At 33.4% G+C, this 23,285-nt stretch overlaps 1 protein-coding gene across 1 annotated transcript; it reads right to left on the bottom strand.

The window, feature by feature from the left end:
- Positions 1 to 4,817: 4,817 nt before the first annotated feature.
- On the bottom strand, positions 4,818 to 21,432 carry LOC110034726 (eukaryotic translation initiation factor 5A-4-like). Its single transcript, XM_020738974.1, has 5 exons — positions 21,232 to 21,432; positions 8,373 to 8,495; positions 8,237 to 8,293; positions 8,081 to 8,155; positions 4,818 to 5,214 (listed from the first exon to the last, which is right to left on the bottom strand). Exons 1-5 carry the CDS (start codon positions 21,352 to 21,354, stop codon positions 5,113 to 5,115), a joined length of 480 nt encoding a protein of 159 aa, XP_020594633.1. The 5' UTR covers positions 21,355 to 21,432; the 3' UTR covers positions 4,818 to 5,112.
- Positions 21,433 to 23,285: the final 1,853 nt, after the last annotated feature.

The raw sequence follows: 23,285 nt of genomic DNA, 5'->3' as shown, positions 1-23,285 counted from the left end.
ATATATATATATATATATATATATATTAAAAATCGAATGACTGCTAAATTAGGAAATTAAATTCAAGCATAATTCCAGCCGTGACTATCGTTCATACATGCAAAGTTAAAAGTTCAAAATATATTTCTATCGTAAAGTTGATGTAGTTTCTTTTGACATTTTCAGCTTCTTTGACATTTGTAAGGCTGGTGATGGAGAATAATATATCCTTGTATTTATATGGGTTTTAAAAAAGGATGATTCACATGCATATGATCACATAATCCCTATGTATTTATACATCTAACAACTAAGCTTCAGTTTTGTATACTAAAAATATATCAGCACAAATTTCGAGGCACTCCAATGGTTAAGTGAAATATGACAAATGGGAGATTAGCTGATCAGCCGACAAGCCGCAGAGAAAAAAAGTTCCCAAAAGTAGACTTAAGATCGAGTAATTCAAAGATATGGTAATCGGCCCATAGCAAACCGATCGAACCATGGTGTGACGACCAACTGGAAGCCAAAGAGGTAAATCGATCATTGGAGGAGCCACCTATCATCGAGTTTCATACGGTTTGAATGATTCCACTTATCAATTAATATATTTGATATTATAATGTATAAAAAGAACCCCATCATAAACTAATGATTAGAGGGCAAACATGTAATTCCAACATCCATACCCTCATGTCTATAAATAGGATGTCATTTTTCAATAAAATGTTATGTGTTTTCTACTATTCATTACTGTATGTCTCTCTCTCTGTCTCTCTTCGTAACGCTTAATTCCTTCGTGTACTTCCCAGACATTCTTGGATCCAACAAATATTTACATGTATGTCATCTTGCCTATGCATAAAAAGATACATTTCACTTTTTTTAAGTTATAATAATAATATTTTTAGATGGTTTGATCACATTAAACTTCGACCATCTGATGATCTGATTAGGAGAGTAGATCTTTTAGATTCGACTTATGTTAAGAAAAACAGAGGTAGCCCTAGGAAGACTTGGACTTATTGTATTAAAAATGATCTTAATTTACTAGAACTAAATGAAAATATAACACTAAATAGGACGCAATGGAGAAAAATGAATCATGTAGCCGACCCTACATAGTGGGATTAAGGCTTTGTTGTTGTTATTGTTGTTGATATAAAAAATTTAAGTTCAAAAAACCCAAGAAAAAAAATTTAAGTTTTAGATATGTAAATACATAGGAATTGGGTAGTATGTATGAAACCATTTAATTCTATGTATTTACATATCTAGGTCCTAAATTAAATAAATAAGAATTAAATGGTATGTATGTAAAGGCCATGTGCACCTAGTGCTTTGTCTGAACCCACATGACTTCAAACTTGGCAGCCAGATAAAGATGCCTGTCGAAATCCTAGTTTCCCATGACATAACCTGTCCTGAATATTATTATATGAGCGGCCTGAGGTACATCTAAACTAATCCGCCTTTAGAATTGTTTGTATATATATATATATATATATGTCCTATACATCCGTCCGATGTACATAACTTCTCCACCCTGTTAACAGTGTGGATCTACACCATTTTAAAAGGGGTAATATAAGTTACTTTCGCAACATCTGTTAAATTCATTTTTAGATAAAAATTTAAGTTTATAGATAAGAGCAAGCACAAAATAGTTTTAAATTAAAATACTCATAATTATTTAATGCAGAATTAAATGATTTTTTTTTTTTCTTTTGTGTGTGTGTGTGAGAGCAATAACTTATATATCAATAAAATAGTTGATGTGCGTCATAAAGTTCTGAGACGGTGAAGTACTAAATTAGCGTATCAACATAATAAGTGATCCAACACACACACACACACAAATAAAAAAAAAATAGCGAAAAGAGATACCTTTATGTTTCACGTGGGAATCCTGGAAAGAGAAAAAAGGCATGGGGACTAGCCTCATTGGAGTAATCGACTATGTAATTTTGAGTACATAGACCCAGATCTCTCCTAAATTAGAGCAAATGAAATTACAAAGTTCACGTACAATGAAATTTCAACAACAATAGTTGTAACAGACCACAAATATTATAGTTGGTTGCTTTGAAAGTAGTCGTGAATATTGTAGACTGTGGTTGTAGCGCTAGCTTGCCCTAGAGGTCATAGTTGAATGTCCTGGTAGTAGTTCGTCATTTAGGTCGTAGATGGTTGGTTCAAGGCCGTTAGTTGGGTATACAGGTGGTACTAGGGAGTTGCAAGAGCCTTGCGCAACATAGGTCGTCATTGGCACATAGGTTGTAGTTGTGAGTTGTGACAACGTACTTAGGCCATAGAAGCGCATTGAGAGTTGCATGAGCTGCAAATCATGTAAGGCGTAGTTGGTCACGTAGTTCATAGTGTTGAGCTACAAAAAATGTTTGTAGGCCATAAAGACCGAATTTGGGAGTTGCATGAGTTGTGGATCACGTATATCGTAATTGATCACGTAGGTCGTACTGATGAGTTGTGATAATTTTCGTAGGCCACAAAAGCCAAAGTTTGGAGCTACATGAGCTGTGGGCAACGTAAGTCGTAGTGGGGAGCTGCAATAACATTTGTAGGTCATTGGGACTAGAGTTTGGAGCTACATGTGATGTTGACCATGTAGGTCGTAGTTAGTCAAGTAAATCATAGTGGTGAGTTGTGATAACGTTCGTAAGCCATGTAGGTCAGAGTTGAGAGTTGCATGAGTTATAGACCAAGTTGGTCATAGTTGTGAGATGTGAGGAGAGAACTTCAAGATTCAAAGCAAGTTATTATATTACGAGTATGTTGGTTATAAGTTAGGGTGCATTGTTACAACGTTTTCTGGGTGCGTTGTTACACTAACTTCAAGGTGTTTCGTTACATTATATATAGGGTGCATCATTGTATCATATTTAGGGTGTGTTTTTACACCATATTTAGGATGATGCACTGCTCCATAGAGTGCTTCATTACTTCGCATTATATGTCATGATTCTGCAAAGAGCTTCATTGCAACAAGCAAAAGGTGATCGACAGCGACAAGCAATGCTCAAAGGTGGTCGTAAACTACAAGAATAGAAACGTTCGTTGGATCTTCGGTGCATGCATCTAATTAGCATGTATGGTGTCCCAATTATAATGAAATCTTATGTCATATATGCATGCACGTGTAGAATTCGATTGGGAATTTAATTGCAATACTAATGAGTGGTCAATGTATGGTGCATTCATCCTCAAAACGATGACGAGATCACGACAATGCCGAGCATCACATCCTTTTAAGCCAACCTTTGTAATTGATGCAACATCCACCCCATATTCTTTCTACGGTGTTCAGCTCGGGGCTTTTTATTCCCATTTCATTCTCACCGAGGAGGCAATGTAATAATATTATTTTAAATTAAGAAAAAAAAGGAGAAAGGTTAATTACATGCATACCATACTATTCTCATATATTTACATATATAATAATTAAATTTCAAATTTATATTTATAAAATAATAGCATCATTAATTTTTTACATGCGGCGTGCATATGTTTATTATAACAAAATTTGTTAAGTGTATATATCAAACTTGAGGGGTAAGATACATAAAATACATGAGAATTGTGTGGTATGTGAGCAATTTTTCCAAAGGAATAATATAATTTATTCTCCACTTTACAAGCAAAATAATATGATGAATAGCAGAAGGAAACACTTAGTCAAGCTTAACTAATCAATAAAACCGGACAATTAGCAGCACTCAAAGACCAAGAATTTGAACCAGAACACCATTTCAACTCATATCAAGCTATTACTGCATAGAAATACTTGACATCCCCACATTTCTAACATTTCTTTATATGAAAAGTAAAAAACAACATTAGAAAACATATCACAATTCTTATATATTTACAAACTCATATAGAAAACATTAAGAATTACAGCTAAAACCTGAATTTTTATCACTACTGGAAGAACTGGAAGAAAATATTGCTATTCTTTTTCTTAAAATTAAAAAAAAAAAAGAAACACATTTTCATTAATATATCTCCCTACCCTAATATGATCTATAAATAAATAAATAAATTTAGCATGTTAAATATGCAAAACTATAAGAATAGTGTGGTATATATTTTACATAAAACAATGTACGTATATATCACCCAAATCTTCAGTCTTACATAAAAAATACAGCTGATATTATAAATATATACATATAGCGTGATTATGACATTGAAGTAATGTATAAATATTACAGGAATAGGTAATAATTGTGTGATACCGATGTAAATCCCCTTTCTTATTTATATAATGAATATGGGTGTTCAAACTATGCTCGCCTACAGCGACAACGACAACAAAATCTTTATCCCACTAATTGGGGCCGGCTACATGAATCATTTTTCTCCATTGTCCTACCCAGTGTCATATTTTCATTTAATTCTAATAAATTAAGATCAGTTTTTATATGTCCAAATCTTCCTAGGTCTACCTTCGTCTTTTTTAACATACTTTAGAATCTAAAACATCTACTCTCATAACCAGATCATTAGATGGTTGCAGTTCAATGTGACCAAACCATCTAAGACGACTCTAATTTCATCCGTCACTACAACCCTCGCACACATATATTTATTTCGCAGTTTGTCTCTAAGTGTAAAACCAATCATCCACATAATCATTCTCATCTAGGCAACACTTAAAAAAGATAAAACTAGTTTTTTACCCAACAATACGCCAAAAAAAAGACAAAATCCAAATGCTTCCAGAAAACAGTAAGAAAAAAATAATAGATGCTCAGCAAGAGGCAATTCTTGCAAAATAGCAACATTATGGTAAAAATTAAACAAGTTGATCATGGATCTAACAGAACAACAACTTAGTTCCTGTCCATAAAATCTTATGGTAGAAAATCATACATTGAAGTCCCCCCGTTTTTTTTTTCCTTTTTGAGATATAAATAAAACAACACAAACAAAAGTTTAGGTCCTAAAATATCAAGCATAAAAGAGAATTAAGCATTTCACTGAACCTCATCCAGGATCCAAATAGCAGTTTAAGAGCCTCATTACCTGTATTGATATTATGGAAAGCAAGCGCTCAGATAGTTGGCTGCCATTGAAAGCAAAGCCCTCAGAAATGGGAATAATCTGCTTGATTTATTTGGGGCCAATGTCCTTCAGGGCACAGATCTGCTCCTCTCCCATGGCAGACATTACAGTCACCACCAGGTCCTTCCCTTCTTCAAAGCTGCCAGTGATCTACATTAAAAGGTTTGATATTAGATTTCATTGCTTTTTTTTATTAGAAAAAAAATTGAGAAAAAAATAATTAGAGTGCGTTAACAAAAGAAAGGAAGTAGAGAAAAACATGAAGATGGCCTCTTTATTTTATTTTCTTGAAAAGAAAAGAATGTAACAGAACAAAATAAGATGTAGTAGATGAAAACATTTTGGAATATATACAGCCGTAGAAGTATATGAGAGACAATAGCACAAGGTGACGACCTCATAAAGGGATCAATCAATGCCCTCAGAGAATTCATTGCAGGAGAATTTCAAATCCAAATCGACTCTGATGAAACAAGAGTAAAAGATCCCTGAAATTTAATCAATGGAAGAGACCGCAGACAACCTCAAACATGAAAGGACAGAAATCTATTGCTTTTGAGAGAAAAGGATGCAACGATGAAGGCCAAAGAGGCATAGAGGTTAAACAGGAGACTGACGCCGCGAGGTGGTGCCAGCATCAAGGACGGTATGCAAACCTGAAAAGAAAACAGCAGAAAACCCATCACCAGTGTCACAAGGAAATAAGAGAGAAATGGCTCCATGCTGATGTATTGGAAAGCCCTAAGCCTATGAAGTCAACACGTTCACGTCCCAGACCGTCAAACATGAACATCAGTTGAAGCGCCAAGCCGCAAACATCATGCAACTGTCATCACCGACAATGCCTATCCGCACGACAAACTTCAAGCAGTACGAAAGTCTCCAATGCGACAAACACCAAAACTAATGAGACCATCTCCAAGCTTACTGCTAATCTAATCATATATTGCTTTTAATGTTCATGTATTCAAGAAAAAATATGAATATTTATGTATAAGTATGTGGTTTGTGTGTACATATTTGTACAAAGAAACTTGCATCTGAGTGGCAACACTTACCATTCTAATTTATATGTAAGTTTTTTATGCTTCATATTTTTGAATAGCACCCATATGTAGATACAAAAACAAGACAATACAAACCAAAAATGGTGACTTGCTAACTTAATGAGTTGAGCCAAAAAACAATTGAGCTCACTTAAGCTAGGCTTTCTTACAATTTATGACCTTGTGCTATGAGAGTTAATTGATGTGCATTAAGACCCCCAAAAAAAATTATATTATTAAAAATATGTATAATTGAGAGAAAATAATATTAGTAGTTAAAAATTAGCTCAAAGGTTATAAAATAACATTTTATTTACAAAAAATCATATTTGAATCAAAATCTTTTTGTATCGATTATAGAAATGCTTTTAAGATATATTCAAATAAGATGCATTAGTTTTTATTCATGTATACGATGACGTTCTAATTAATGGGAAATCTATTAAAATAAGCAAAAAAAAAGAATTAAATAACAAAGAAAGTATTTGGAAAATGGAGGAGTTGGACAAAGTTATTTTGTAACTTTAATATGTGTGACATTAGCATATATCATTCAAATTACAATATTAGCTTATACTTAAGTCTGATAAATTCAATTAATTAAGGTTGTTATAAAAAACATGAAGATGTAAACAAAGATATAAATTCTTCGACTTAAGACCGAATGTTTAAAATAAAAAGGCATCACATGAATTTTGCATGAAAAGATCATATTCATGGGGACTTAAACATGTGTAAAACAAATGTCATATGAATTTGAATGTTGGCCAACAAGAATTAATACCATCTAAGTGTGACAAAAATAGAGATGCTAAAAAAATTTATTGCAAAACTAGGAATGCTAACTAAGTAAATGATTGTATTAATGGCTAGAATGACATCTATAGGTGAAGATATATAAAAACGAGAAGCTAACAAAATTATATAATATGAATAGAAATTATAGAACAGAAATTAATACCACTATAATGACATTATAGAATAGGATAATTTTATAATACCACTATATAAATTCCAATAATCAATACCCATCATGACACTAATTTTATCCGCCCTAATATGAACCGAAATTTCTATTCATGTTATCTCCCTCTTCTCATTCCTTATAATCAATAGGTGAAGATAATTAAAATACATTATAGAAGCGGATAAAATTAGTGTCAGATGATAAGGAATGAGAAGAGGGAGATAACATGAAAAAAAATTTATGCAAAATGACAAGAATACATTAAACTCATCAAACACTACTTGGCAAGATTGAATGGAAATTAAATATTCAAAAGCCAATTCCAAATATTTGGGATAAGACTTATGATCCCAATCAAGCAGATCAACCAAACAACCAATTAAAGCAGCATGGTATAACAAAGCTGTCCTGTCTTACGCTATGCTCATAACAAAGGCTTAAAATGATTTTAATTTTTACTTTAAAAGGAAAATGAGCTCTAGATATCAAGGAAGCTATTTTTTCATAACAGTATTTGAAACACCAAGCATTATATCTTGAATAAAAATCTATTTATATGAGAAGAAAACTGAATTAAGTAGTTTAGATGGTTTCAATGATGACAGTAATAGCTCATTAATTCAAAAAAATGCGTGTATTTCTTGTTTCTATAGATGTAATATCGTTTTTCTATTTTACACAAAAATAAAACTTTGACTAAATGATCCACATCAATTAGCTCAAGGCAGATAAGGTGCATTCTACTAGAAATGCAAGCTAAACCAGATGCTATAGTGGCACCAAATCCTACCGAGAGAATTCAAATGTAACCAGGACATCCTACACTGCACAGAAGTTTATCTCGCAGCATGACTCAACTTCAATCATTTGCAATATATCTAAAATATTATGCACCAAACAAAGATGAAAGACAACAACTGATAAACCCCGTATACTATTGGTTATTTCATTCATGAAGTATTTTTTTAAGTATTAACCAGTTTTCAAGCAAGAATCCACTAACCTGCTTCAGAAGGTTTTCATCAGTGGGAAGCCTCAAATCATCCTTTGTTTCACCATTTTCAGTCAACAGACTTACCTAAATATACAAATCGATCAATTTAAATTAAATGTTAACAAACACTATCAAAATGGAGCGTTATTATATGATCAAACATACAAAGCCATCAGTGGAAATATCAATCAGTTGATAGTCAGTACGATTGACATGAGGGACCTGAAAAGGATTCAAAAGTTAATTTGATTACAATAGCAGCATAAATAAATACAGTTCTCGAAGACACAAAGGGGTTTACATCACAATTATGAGATGATGGCACAATATCCTCAAGCTTCTTGTTGTTGAAAATATCAATGGCCACAAAGTGGCACTTTGCATGGCCGTGCTTACCAGTTTTAGAGGTTGAGACTTCAACAACCTATTAATGATACAACAAATACCATAAAAAATCAGCTTTACCAGCTTAAGATTAAACAAATAATTACTCTCAAATGAGTTCGCTCTCGCTAGATAATCTCTTTAAAGATTAAGCATATTGCACCCAAAAAAAAGCTCTCAAAGTAAAGCAATTCAACATTGTAGGTAAAAATAGGTAAATCAACAATTGCAGAAAAAAAACAGAATAAATCGTTGGCATATCCATACAACTGGTTTAAACATGAGCCAATACATGAAACACCCTGAATTAAAACAGCATATCTAGGTCTGGATACCCATTACACCCAGCACCTTGGCTATTTTAAGCAACATATACAAGTGCCTAGGTCAAATATGAAAATCGCTTTCAGGTATAATACAAGAGCACCACATGCCAAACAACTGTAGTAAGATAACAGGTGAGTCTAAGTTCACCTTATTGGAACACAGATGTAACAAATACAAAGAATGAAAAAAATAAACTTAAAAAAATTATTGATGAAGTTTATGTAAATACTGTGAGCCACCAAGAGGTAACACTATGGATAATACCCAGACATCGGTGCATAAAAGCTCCAAATCTTCTGAATATGATACCCAGCCGACTTCTTAATTAGCAATCGTGATTGTAGATATGAGTCATTTGATGGGATTCGTTGATTCTAATAAGAGCAACAAGAGAGAAGAACCAGGTAGTAGGACAGAAATATCTGAGACTGATAGAAAGGATATAGAATGAAACATCAATTTTCATTCACTCATCAAAAGATTTGATTACAAACCATGAAAACGCTATTCATAGAAATAAGTTTAAAAGATGAGATAAATACAAATTGAATTCAAATTTAATATTTTCTAAATCTACTTAATTCATTCAAACTAATATTATTCAAAAAGATAAATAATGCTAATTTCAAATTAAAAAAATTATAAAATTCTACATGAATGAAATACTCGAAAAAAATGCTAAACCTAATTTTCTATGCTATATCAATTTTCCTAGGTTGGATAATCTCTAAAGAGTTGCATATAAGGCCTTTAGCCTGATGGAGGAACTATTAAAAGTATCCATGGAATTATAGAAATTAGTTTGTGAAGAATTGGTCTTAGACATGCGTTCCTCAAAATAATCCTAAAGAATATCTCATAGTTACATGGTGATGGCATCGATAGAAATGCAAAGTGAGCATTGACACTGTTATATAACAAAGTCATTGTGGAAATAACACTTACATCTATTGAGATTAGAGAACGGGAGCGACAATATCAAAGAGAGGTTCACCAAACCAACTGTACTTGTCATTCCTTAAAAAAACTCTCTCATCATCGATATTGCTCAGGTTTATGCAACCAAAGAATTAGCAAGCTCATAAAATTGCTCAGGTTATCATGCTAAAATAGATGGAATATTATGAATTGACTAAGTACGACAAGATGTCCAATGAGTGTGTAATTTTACTTTTCTTTAAAATTAAGATTGGCTTGTTCTCAACTTTGTATAACTTTTAGTTAAGAGTTGTAGCTGTGTTGGAATACAATGAATAATTTGACGTTGATGAGATCTAGAACAAACCCTTACATAACCCCCATAAGGTCTATAAACATAATCAAATGCATACTCAGCTTTATCATTTAGAAATTCTGGGCAATATTTTATTCATATTCAAATTAATATTCTTTGGGAAGATGATTGTAACCATGATGAAGCATGTCAAAATTTTAAATGCTATAGCAAGCTTTTCGCCATTGATGAGTATGAGGTAAACTTAGCTGCTCTCATATTTTGTTCTTTCAAAAGACCTTCTCTACATTCATAGTTTGTTTCAATTTTCATTAGCTAAAGCCTAGAATATCATGTTTGGATTGAAATGATTTTGTCTAGGTTTACGAGGTAAATCTTAAGAGATGTTGAAAACTGTTTAAGCATACAACGCGAGAAAGCGGATACAAGGGGTGCTTGGTCATTCCATGGTTATCAAAATAATAGCAATGAGAAGAGTGTAATATGGGTTGCTACCCAAATGAGTTTGTAAAGTAGAAATTGTTACATCACATCCAAGATTAGTAATTTTTTTAGATTTTGATACAAGTTCAGGAACAACAACATTTTATCTTGAGTACATTATTTTCAAATTGGAGAAACCTTTCAAGCAAGAGGCATGAGAGATGTGGACATAGTTTTATAATGTTCCATAAGAGGCATTTGTATAGGATGAGACACAAGAACTTTTAAACCTGAAAGGTATGGATTCTGATGAAGGAAAGATCAACTAGAGAAAAATCATGTCATCTTTTGTAACTGGAGTAACCCAGTAAAAAAAGGAAAGTTCATATCAATGATGATATAAAATCTCTTGGGTGGTGAATGATGTTATATATCCCTTTTAAGTTGAAGAATAGCCGAACAAAAAAATTGGGATCAAGCTTTCCCCATGTTTAGACTATAGACATGGACAAGAGATACAAACCCAAAATCAAAGGAATCAAATGATTTAAAGCTTTTAAAGTATGATAGAATTTGGACAATATTTCTTTAGGACTCTTGTAACCGAATACTCTTGAAAATAACCTGCTTATAAAGAGTGTGGTTTTCAGAACTACGTCTTACATGTAACATTTAGGTCAATTATATTGAAACAAGAATACTTGGAAATTATCAGAGTGATGACTTTTTTTCTTTCAATGACTCCTTTCTTTATAGATTGTTCAAACATGATGACTAAAGAATAATGCATTCCCACTTTTTATGTGGACACATCCTAGTAAAAAAACTCTATTATATCATCTAACATAAACAATTTGATTTAAAAATCCAAATTGCTTTTGCGCCGTTTTGTAAAAATTGGGGAAAATAAAACTCACGACAGATTTATTTTTTATCAGAAAAACCAAAAGACTAATGCAAGATGCAAACTAACATACTCCAAAATATTGAAACAATCAAATATTGTCATCAGTTCAAAAAAAAAAGAGAGTCAACTTCTTTTATTATTAATGAGAAAGGATGTATTTCTTTGGGTTTATGCAAAATCACACGTCAAATTCAAAATTGCAACATCAAGCCCCTTAACAAAAAAGATGCATAATCTTAGAAGTTCCAAAATGTGGATGCCATAGTCTGCAATGATAATACCATATGTTTTCTTTATTAGATAAAGAATGAAAAGAAAGAAATGATAAAATCAGGTTGATCTTGTTATCAGTTCAATTATTTTGTCAAAAGGCAAGGATTGTTTTTGTTCCTTAGCAGCCCTAATCACATTTTATGAATCCTAGTCAGGTAATACACAATGAGTAAGATTGAAAGGGCATTGCAAAATAAATCTCGAGTAAATTTGAGAATTTAAACAAAACTAGCAGACAACTTCAAAACATCTGCAATATTTTTTAGCACAAGGGACTAATTTGAAGACTTCTTATAACAGCGAAACTAGTTAGAAGGTCATTTGTTGTGTCAATTTTCCTATTGCTTGGAGAGAATGCGCAAGTACTAAATTTCTATGATGAGGGGAGCATATCATCAATAACTCGAATGCGATAATGAATTAATTTTAGAAGTTTCATCGAGAACCTTTACAATATCTCTCTATGAATCAATGTCATGTTTGTGGACATCCATAACATTGCTCTAACATTCTTCTATTAGAAAAAAAGGATCTGACAATGGAAGTCAATGAACAACTACAATTCTAAAAAATATTGTGGTAGAAAATTGCATTTTTCAAAAAGTCCAGATAGAGCAAATAGCCGATGTACGAAATCAACATCAATTCAGAGCCATAACAGGTCAACATCAACGAAAATTGTGGTCTAGGAAGGTTTCTATAACAATGAAAAATGGAAGATGAGAATACAGACATTGACGAAAGCTACAGACAGAAGATATTGGTGTGTCCCAACAGATGTAGGCTACACTATCATTGTAGAGGATCAATATTTGACATCACAGGAGAAGCAACAGAAGGCATAAAAAAACCTGCTTCCGTAGAAGTAAAAGGTACCCATTATCCCTCATATATTTTAGCAACCATCATTGTAGGTGCCATGGATGATGTCACGGAGATACACATGAAATAAATGCCGTGTGACGAGCATATGCCTGTATAATATCGCATGATGAGGCCTGAAATTATGAGTAATAGGGTTGTAAACGAGCTGAGTTTAATCAAGTTCAGGCTTGGTTCATGTTTGGCTCGTTCAAAATTAACTATGTTCGAAAATGGATTGTGTTTGAAATTGCTTGATGTGTTTGTGTTCGGTTTCATTACATATTATTGTGTGTGTTTGGCTCAAAATTAACTCATTTAAATTAATTAGAAAAAAAGATGTATGAAGTTAGATTTGAACATGCTACTGTAGATGTGAAAGGTACCCATTATCACTCATATTTTAGCAGCCATCATTGTAGGTGCCATGGATTATGTCGGAGATACACATGAAATAAATGCCACATGACGAGCATATGCCAATATAATATCATATGATGGGCCCGAAATTATGAGTAATAGGGTTGTAAACAAGCTGAGTTTAATCAAGTTCAGGCTTAGCTCGTGTTTGGCTTGTTCAAAATTAAATATGTACGGAATTGGATTGTTTTTGAAATTGCTTGGCGTGTTCGTGTTTGGCTTCATTACATATTATTGTGGGTGCTTGGCTCGAAATTAACTCATTTAAATTAATTAGAAAAAAAAATGCAGGGAATTGGATTCGAACCTGCACCATTTCGACACAATAAAGTGCAGAACCGCATGATCACACGAGTTGTGGAGATTTTAATATATATATATGTGTATATCTATATATATATATATATACACACACACATATAATTTCCTTATTTTGAGCTAAAAAACCAAACGCCAAACAAAGGATTTATAGTGTTCGGTTTATTTATATTTTGAGCTCAAAAAATATGTACGTGTTCGGCTCACTTAATAAATAATTTTGAGCACAAGCTACTTAACGAGCCGAGTTTGTGAACAACAAACTTTTTTGATAGCCCTGAGTACATGAATCTACAAGCTGAGATCAATGAAAACAATGAAATAGAGATCAAAGAGAAATTCAAGCAAACATCAATAAGATCGACGAGCAAAGATGAAATCGGAGATGAAAGCTGAGTAATTGCAAATGACAATTGAATAAAAGATGCAATGAAAATACCTAGAGCTAGATCGTGAAAATATTTTTAATTCAAATAATTTGATACAAGCCAAAATATGAAGTATTCTAAAACAATAAGAAAACTAGTCTACACCAAAAAAGAAAAAACAGCACACATACTTTAAATATATAAAATAGGATTTACTACTTTGGCATGAATTGTAGGATCCTAATTACCTCCCCTAGCATGAATTTTTGGGTTCAAATAAAAATGCATTTTCATGATTTACTAATGCCCGACTGCTGGTCAACATAAGTTAAAATTATCAAAAACCATATGGAGTGATCCAAGTTTGTTAGTTAAGAATTACTCTCAAATTCCAAACCTCCTATAAGTTACACAAATCCCCTCTTTTCTGAATAAATGGCCCTTTTAGGCAACAATCCACAATTCAAAAGCAACACAAAACCAAGTTGGAGCAAGAAATCCTTGCTTCAAAAAAATAAAAAAAAAACATTATGATTATGACAATTTAAATTCAATTTGTTAAAGTAAAAATGAGTTGAGCCCAGTAATTCTAAAAATGTAGTATCAAATTGTAAATTTGAACTTATTTTCGTGTATATATATATATATATAACGATGAAGAAATCCCTACCTCCAAACGCCCTCTGGATCAAGAACCATGTGTGGCATATAATGTAAGTCCTCAGATTCATCAATAAAAAAAATCCCACTCTCTTTCATCAAGAACATATGAGAGTATCAAGTTTTTCGAATTTCAATTGCGATTAGGTAAAGAGAGAGAGAGAGAGAGAGAGAGAGAGAGAGAGAGAGAGAGAGTAAAAAGCAAACAAGAATGTTTACATTGTGAAGGATGTCAATGATTTAAGCTCCTGTAACTCCAATTATTGGACTTAGTTGACGCTGTAATAGCATTCATTTTTTCTAATTTGGCAACTTGGTCCATGGCCAATCATTCATAGATGTCATAACCTTCATGTGAATGGCAAGGTTTAAATAGAAAGTTTTACAATAATACCGAGGCATCTACAGAGATGTCATAACCTTCATGTGAATGGCAAGGTTTAAATGGAAAAGTATTACAATAATACCTAGGGCACCTACAGAGAAGTGTTTAAGCCACCAGAATATATTTCCAAACTACCTAGGGCTTGCTTTTATAAACTATATAATAAAGTTTTGATCTTAAACTTAAAACATCACCTTAAAATGACATTTCAACTCCTAGTTGACATCATTAGCCCCATCTCAATTACTTGCATTTCAGTTTACAACTCCACATCCTCCATATCTTATTGTGAAGGCAGCGTGAGTTAAGCCCATTTTGATCAATATTTTCCATAATGTATCCAAAATATCTTCAATGTATCAATTTGCTTCAAAATCCTTCAAGAGTAATTTTATCTACCAAACTCATAAATGTACCTTCTACACCCCTCATTGTGCATGCCAAAGCCACCTAAGAGTATTACCTAACACCTAACTTCAATAAATTATATCTACCAACCTCAAGTATGATCAATTTTCAATATAACCTACCTATGATAGCCACATATTTACTTAGCATTCACATTTCCATCATGCTCAATTTGGAGTTCAATGACTTTATATGGCCAAACACTCTAATCCATATGACATAGCTGACCAAAATTTATAGTAATATGATTTGCAATGAGTCCATTATATTCTCTTATTGCACAATACCCTTGAGAAACTTATTTCTCACTTTTTTGAATCAATTTTAAAAATAGTTGAGGACAATCAATTAAAGTGAAAAAAATAGGTTTTAAATTTTGTAGGGATTATTATATAGAAACATTAAATGTATTTAACACAAACACAATTTTTTAGGTTTAAATAATTCTTATAATTTCATCACTTCAATCATAATCTCGTGTCCCTCATCATTACATCAATCAAAAAAATATCCTTATTTTTTTAAAAATCAATACCAAAATGCTATTTCCACAACCTTTTGACAAACTCTTAGTCTTTCAAAATTTGATCAAAAAACTTGTTATTAAAACCATTTAAAAATCACCCAAAATTATCAAAATCCAATAGTTCACATCTAAAATTGAATTTTAAAAAGCTTGATAAAAAAATGTCATTTTATATTTTTAAATCAATTTACAATATACCCATTGTATTTCCTATGCTCTTCCAAATGCATTCTTCCTTAAAAATTTTCCTTAATGATTTCTTAATGTTCCCTTTCAATTTACTTATCTCCATATTTGACTAAAATATTATAACGTTTATTTTTGAGGTATCTAATTTGATCAAATACCTAAATATCTTACACATAGCATTCATTATTTTATACATCAGTTTTTCCCATCGATAAATAGCCTACTATACCAAGAGCTAAAAGTTTTTTGCTTTCATTAGGCGCCATTTACAAGACTTCTAACTTATTATTAATATAAAGCTCAATAACATTCCTTTTGACACTCGATCGAAATAAAATATAAATATGGAACTTCTCCCTTATTTATATATATGTTTGCAAAACCTCAAATTAATGAACATTTTTTCATAATAGCACATGTCCATTTTAACTAATTTAAATCAATGCAACAAATAAAAAATAATGAGATTTCTTCAATATATGGTCCGCCAAATACACAAACAAGTATATGTATATATGTTGCAAATTATATTAACTTTCCGAATGACATTGAACCACAAACTTAGCAAGAAAACTAGTACCAAAAAAAGTTAAAAAAAAAAAATTTCATCTTAATAAATAAATTATTTCTAATATAAACTTCATTTGAGTATATCTAAAATTGAATACATGGAATGTAATTTAGTGATAGTAGCTCTAGTGGCAAAATTATAACTATAGAAGATCAAATCATTAAAAGGTGTTAACGTTTTAGACATATCGGGTCTATTATTCAAACTGACGGTGATATATATGGGGATGTAATTAGTAGAATTCAATTTAGTTGGTTGAAGTGGAGGTATGCATCGTGTGAGAGAAAAGTACTATTAAGACTTAAAGAAACATTTTATAAGATGTTGGTAGATCTGAAATGTTTTATGGCGAAGAAGTAGGCCTTTAAAAAAGAAGCATAAAACAAAGTTTAATGTTGCTGAGATGAGAATGCTTAGGTAGATGAATAGCTTGACACTTAGAGACAAAATGCGAGATGAATCTATCCGCGAAAGGGTTGGTGTAATTCCAGTGGCAAAAAAGACTAGGGAAAGTCGTCTTAGATGGTTTGGTCACATTAAAATAGACTATCTGATGAACCGTTCAGGAGAGTGGATGTTTTAGATTTAACTAATGTTAAGAAAGGTAGAAGTGGACCTCAAAAGACTTGGGCAAATTGTATAAAAAATGATCTTAATCTATTAAAATTAAATGAAGATTTTACACTCAATAGGAGAAAAAGGAGAAAAAGGATTCATGTAGTTGACTGCACAGTGGGATGAAGGCTTGTTGTTGTTAGTATAAACCTTTTATTTCCAAAAAAAGTAATAAGCCAAATTGATAGCTGAAAATGTAAAAAATTGTCATTAGGATGGGAGACAAAACTCAAAACTTGAGAAAAACAAGTATACTTGAAGATGAAAGTTCAAAATCCTGCATACACAATCAAATGATTTACAAACACTAATCATTTTGCAGTGTATGCTAGCGCTTCCGATAAATAACTGGAACTCAAATCAATTACTTCTCATTAATATTCAGTAAACTTGCAAATGTAATAAATTTAACATAATTTGCAAATATAATCGTTTACAATAGGAACGTATGGATGATTGTTTGCATATATTTATGTGCTGGTTTAATATTCATGTAGTTTGATAAAAAAAACTTGTTTAAAGGTTGTTTAGTGTGTTTAAATTTCAATAATTCATTTCTAATTGAATTCTTTCACTGATCTAGTGCACTATACTAAAAGTAAAATTTGAATCAATTTAACATAAACAACATACAAAATTAATATATAAATACTAATCCACACACACTACATCTCTCTCTCTCTCTCTCTCTCTCTCTCTCTCTCTCTCTCTCTATTTCTCTCATCATTTCAATGCTCTCACTACATATAATTTTATTAATACACGTTAAAGATATAGTTCAGCTTGAGTTCAATAAAAAAATTAATAATGTGTGAACAAGAATATAAAGCTTGATAGAGCAATATATAAATAGATTTGAATAATCAAAATTTAAGATGGCTTAATTACAGTTGTGTGCTGCTTAAAACTAATCAGACATCCAAATGAAGAAACATTGTGTTCATTATTTACTTTAATAGGGTTGTCAAAAAAGCTCGTTGTTCGCGAACAGCTCGTGTTCGGCTCGTTAAATAGCTCGCATTCGGCTCGTTCGTTAAGTAAGCGAACCTAACACGAACAAGTTTTTAAAGCTTGAATTATAAATGAGCCGAACACAAACAGTTCTTTGTTCACTTGTGCTTGACTCATTTTAGCTCAAAAAAAATTATATAATTATTTATATAATAATATATAATTAGTCTCTTATTTTGTATATATTTGGTCCAGGTTCGAATCACAGACCTTACACCTATTTTTTTCAATTTAATTTTAACGAGGCAATTTCGAGCCGAACACGAACACACTGTTCAAGAGCCGCTTGAACACGAACACACTGTTCACGAGTCAATTTCGAACACGCTCGCTCAAGGAGCTCGCTCAAGCTCGGCTTGTTTATAGCCCTACTTTAAAACATACATACAACTGATAGTCTTTCACAAATATGAAGCATGGGAACATGTAGATGTACAAAATCTTTACTTGCATAACAAAGAGGCAATTTCGTGACTTAGGGTCTGTTTGGAGCGGCGACAAGAGTGCGGCGCGGCGTCGGGCCTCGATTTCCGGTCGTTTGGGGTAGCGGCAAGGCTGTGGCCTGCCGCAATATTCTTCAAAAGCGGAAAGCCAGAACAGGCCCGCTTCCCAGCTTCGTGTTCCGCCTTTTTACCCCAAAGCCCCATTCTGCCTTTTCACGCCGTCCGAAACAAATCCGGCCACAAGCAAAAAAGAATGGCATGCGACGAGCTTCTTCCCTCTCCTCCTCTTCTTCGAAGGTCCTCCTCCTCTCACGCAGCCGCTTGAGGCGTTGGTGCTTAAGGGATCTTATTTCAGTGCAAGGTGTTTAAGGGATTCTGCTTTTCTGATGCGATAGTGGAGCAACTTTTACCTAAGCTTCTGCAAGTAACCGCCACAGCTAGTGTCATTGGTTGAGAACATGTGGATGTCTTGTTTTTCTTTTTGCTTCTTTTTAATGGAACTAAGGAAATCTGAGCTAAAGATTCCCCATTTCTTTGAGCTTTTCTACATCTCCAAGCAACACTTGGGGCGTTCCAGTGAGTTATTTGCAATTTAGCCAAAGTTATAATTTGTCTTTGTTTCTTTTCTTTTGTTTGACCTGGCTTTGAATTATTTGTATATTGACATACTTATGGAGATCAGAACTATGATGTTATGTATAAATTTATTAGTGTTGCTTCGCTCTCGAAAGAAAACTCATTAAAAATTAGAACCATAATTCTATTTGATTGTAATTTTTATCTGTTTTTTATGAAATGCTAGAACTTGCCAGCTTGAAAAGGTCGTTGGCTTTTTTTTTCAGAAAAAAAAAGATTTGAGCTATTTTTGAAAATTTCGTGAATATTTTACCATGGTATTGGCAGACACTTGTAGTTCTTTGAAACAAACTCAATGTATCATTCTTATGGAGAATTGCATACTTTTCTTTTCTAGCTTCGTTTAGCTTTCTATAATTTTCTTTGATGTGAAAGCATGCATTGAAGGATTGCTATCCTGTTTTCATGGTAATTTATTTGTCTAAGATGTTAGACTTCTCTATTTTATGTGTTTTTAATCCTAAACAAAAGTTGTTAGCACTTTGGGGCTTATTGAAATTCCAAAATTATGATTGTTATACTCTTTTTTAAACTGTTTTACCAAACAGGGATAGTATGGTCTTTTTTCCATAAAGAGCTGCCCGACAGGTGATTTCACACAGCTGCCCAAAACAGACAGTCAGTTTCCCCGCAGCTGCTTCCTGGGGCGGCGCAGCTGCAGCTGCCCCAAACAGAGCCTTAAGCAAATGAACTTTTTCTATTATACCATAACAAAGAGGCAATTTTGTGTACTTTACTTTGTTTTTAATATTTATAAATAATTTTTGTTTAAGTGAAGTTTTCGAGTTGGCTCGAGCCGGCTTTCGAGCAAGCTTGATCAGGTGTTCGAGCCGGATCGAGCGGGTGTTTGAGCCAGATAGAGAGGTGTTCGAGCCGAATCGAGCAGGTGTTTGAGCCGGATCGAGCAGGTGTTCCAGTCGGATGTTCGAGCCGGATGTTCGAGCCGGATCGATATGTGCTCGAGCCAGATCGAGCATGTGTTCGAGCCGGATCGGTATGTGCTCGAGCCAAATCGATCCGGCACACAAGCCAAAAATGACATCAGAGTCGGCTCGTTTAAAATTCAATCCAGCCCGTTTACAATTCGATTCAGCTCGAAAATCATTCAATTTCAATCTGGATTGGATTGAAATTAAGTTGAATCGAATCACAAGCCGATTTTGATCCGATTTCGCAGCCCTTAGATCGGCTCAAAATCAACTTATCAGCCCTATCTCTACTTCCCCTTTCTTCTCTACCCGAAACCCTTGCCCACATCGCTCTTGGTTTTGCCCAAAGACCCAACCCCTCTCCTGCCTGAAATGCTCGCCTACACCCTTACTCCCTCTTCCGGATTAGCAGAAAACCATCGCCTTCGTGACAAAACCCTCACGATACAATGACAATTAGAGCTAACTGGGAAGGCAACGGCGGGATCACAGCAAACAGAGACCCGAGATCACAGCAAACAGAGACCCGAAGTTTCCATCATGCTCCTCCTTCTGCATCTCTCCTATCCGAAACCATGGAAATATATTTAGTAAGGTAACTAAATATCTTCCTTTACGCTTAAATCACCCGTCACAGATTTACTAATCCTCCAACTCTCAGGAAGTACATCCGGGATTTACGGTTGAAATCAGTAAAATCCGAATTTACAAAATCCGCAGCTTTATTTTGACCAAAATGACTGCCTGGTAGGATTTAGGTCAAATCCAGGTTAAATCCTTTCTCTAAATCCGTTACCAGACAGCCCCTAATCCTGCCAATTTTTTTACAGTTAAACTTTTAGTATTTTGCTAAATCCAATTTGAGCTCCATCATCAAAAATTTTGTTAAATCCCATGAGATTTTAATGGATTCTAAGATTCCCCTTTCTCGAAAATATTTAATCTTGAAACAATAATCTAGATTGTTTATTAGAACTTATCAAGATTTAACTTTCGTAACGCCAAGCAGTTTTCAGGCTGTAATCCGCTCGAGATTTGCTAAAACTGAATTTACATAAAAAACAATACGCTTCAGAAAACCAGAAGTCCCCTTCATAAATAAAGGTTAACAAATTTTGAAATTACACAAGATCAAATCAAATCTACCACAAATAACCTCAACAATTCTTCTCCAGACTCCACCAAAACGATCAGATCGCCTATCAATCGCAGTATAGAAAACATACAAACCCTAAAAAAGAATACATGTGGTGATAGAAGACTTGGGATCACCTTGCAGGGTCTGCCTTTGATGACTATGTACCCATTCTTCCGGATGGTTCCGGCTTGCTGCGGATACGTCTTCGAGGCGCCGGCATCTGCCTTCGATTCAAAGTGGTGCTCCTCATCCGACATTTCTGTCTTCTCCCCTCGGTCTCACCTCTCCAACAGATCAGAAGCAGACTGAACGGAAGAGGGACGGAACAAGGACGACCGAATTAATTTATATCTTTCAGAGGGCTAGGGTTTTTTATTTTGCTCGTGACCGTCGGATGCCAGGCAACGTTCGGTCAAGATCAGCAATGGGCGATTTTTCTGTTTTTTTTTTTAGGAAAGTGGAATATCGGTCTCTCGCATAAGGATTTTTACTGATTTGATAACAGCCGTCCGATTCAAATTGTATGGCTGAAATAGATTAATTGAAAAGGGTGATCATAGTCCTTTTTTCAATTGGGATATGATTTACGCTAATCATTAGGTGGATATTTTCTTTTTTATGATATTTTATTTTTATAAAGGGATGGAAAAATAAAAAGACATACTAAGAGCATGGGTTAAAAGATAACCTACCTTCATAAAAAAATTGATAGATAATAAATCTCAATTAGATGATGTAAGTTTAATTAAATAGTATTATTAATATATAAGTAATGAGTCAAAAGATGTCCTGTGGAACACACCTAAAGAATATAGTTTTAGACGGACGAGAGAAATTGAGAGAAAATATCGTAATGCACAATCACACGAGTAGGGTTGTCAAAACTGCGGGTTGTTTTGCAAACAGCTCGTGTTCGGCTCGTTCGCTAAGTTAACGAGCCGAACAATAACAAAGATTTGTTTGTTAGTATTCAGCTCGTTTTGGCTTGAAACTATATATAAACAATAATTTTTAAATACTACCCCAATTCATAACATCTTATGGCTATGTGAATAAGGTTGTCAAAATGACTCTTTGTTCGTGACTCTTTGTTCGTGAACGGCGCTAAGCAAACGAGTCGAACACGAACACACTTTTTGAGCTTGAAATATAAACGAGATGAAGCCTGGGCTCGCTCCTGTTCCGCTCGTTTACACTCCCACACACTAGTTCTTCAATAGTAGATTTAGTAGTTTTTTTTTTAAAGAAATGGTCTCATATTTATACTTCATAGTTTATATTTAGTAAAATTATATGTTTGTTCCTGTTTTAATGGGCATGTCATAAAATGTAACTATGGATGATCAAATTATTAAAAGGTGTGAATGCTTTAGATATCTCAGGTTTAATGTTCAAAGTGATGGTGATTTTGATGTGGATATTATTAGTAGAATTTAAGTTGGTTTGTTGAAGTGGAGGAATGCTTTGGGTTTATTGTGTGATGGAAAAGTGTCGCTTAGACTGAAAGGAAAATTTTATAAGATAATGGTGAGACCTGCCGAGAACTGCAATGCTCTATGGCGTTGAATGTTTACCTTTAAAAGAAAAGCATAAATCTAAGTTAAGTGTTGTCGAGATGAGAATGATTAGGTGGATGAGTGGTTTTACACTTTGAGGCAAAATGCAAAATGAATATATCCGTGATAGGGTTGGTGTAGCTCCAGTGACAGACAAAATTAGAGATAGTAGCCTTAAATGGTTTGGTCACATTAAATGCAGGCCATCTAATGATCTGATTAGAAGAGTAGATGTTTTAGATTTGACTTATGTTAAGAAAGGCATAGGGAGATCTAGAATGACTTGGGCGTATTGTATGAAAATGATCTTAATTTGTTAGAACTAAATGAAAATATTACACTAATAGGACGTAATGGAGAAAAGGATGCATGTAGCTGATCTCACTTAGTGGGATAAAGGTTTTGTTATTGTTGTATATTTTGTTCTTTGATTTTCATACTTCTTGAAAATAACTGTTGTGATAAGGATAAGAAAAAAAATGCAAAAAATTGACTTATTTTTTGTGGAATGAGCACTTCTACTAATTGAATTTCCTGGATGTACTTGCCTGCATTCCTTATTAATACAATGTGATTGACGCTTTGCATCACCATTTTTTGATTTTTATTCTCAATCATTTTTTAATAAAGAA

This window comes from Phalaenopsis equestris, unplaced genomic scaffold (genome assembly GCF_001263595.1).
Source record: "Phalaenopsis equestris unplaced genomic scaffold, ASM126359v1 Scaffold000002, whole genome shotgun sequence".
Classification (NCBI taxonomy): domain Eukaryota; kingdom Viridiplantae; phylum Streptophyta; class Magnoliopsida; order Asparagales; family Orchidaceae; genus Phalaenopsis; species Phalaenopsis equestris.
This window is presented reverse-complemented; position numbering and strand designations above follow the sequence as displayed.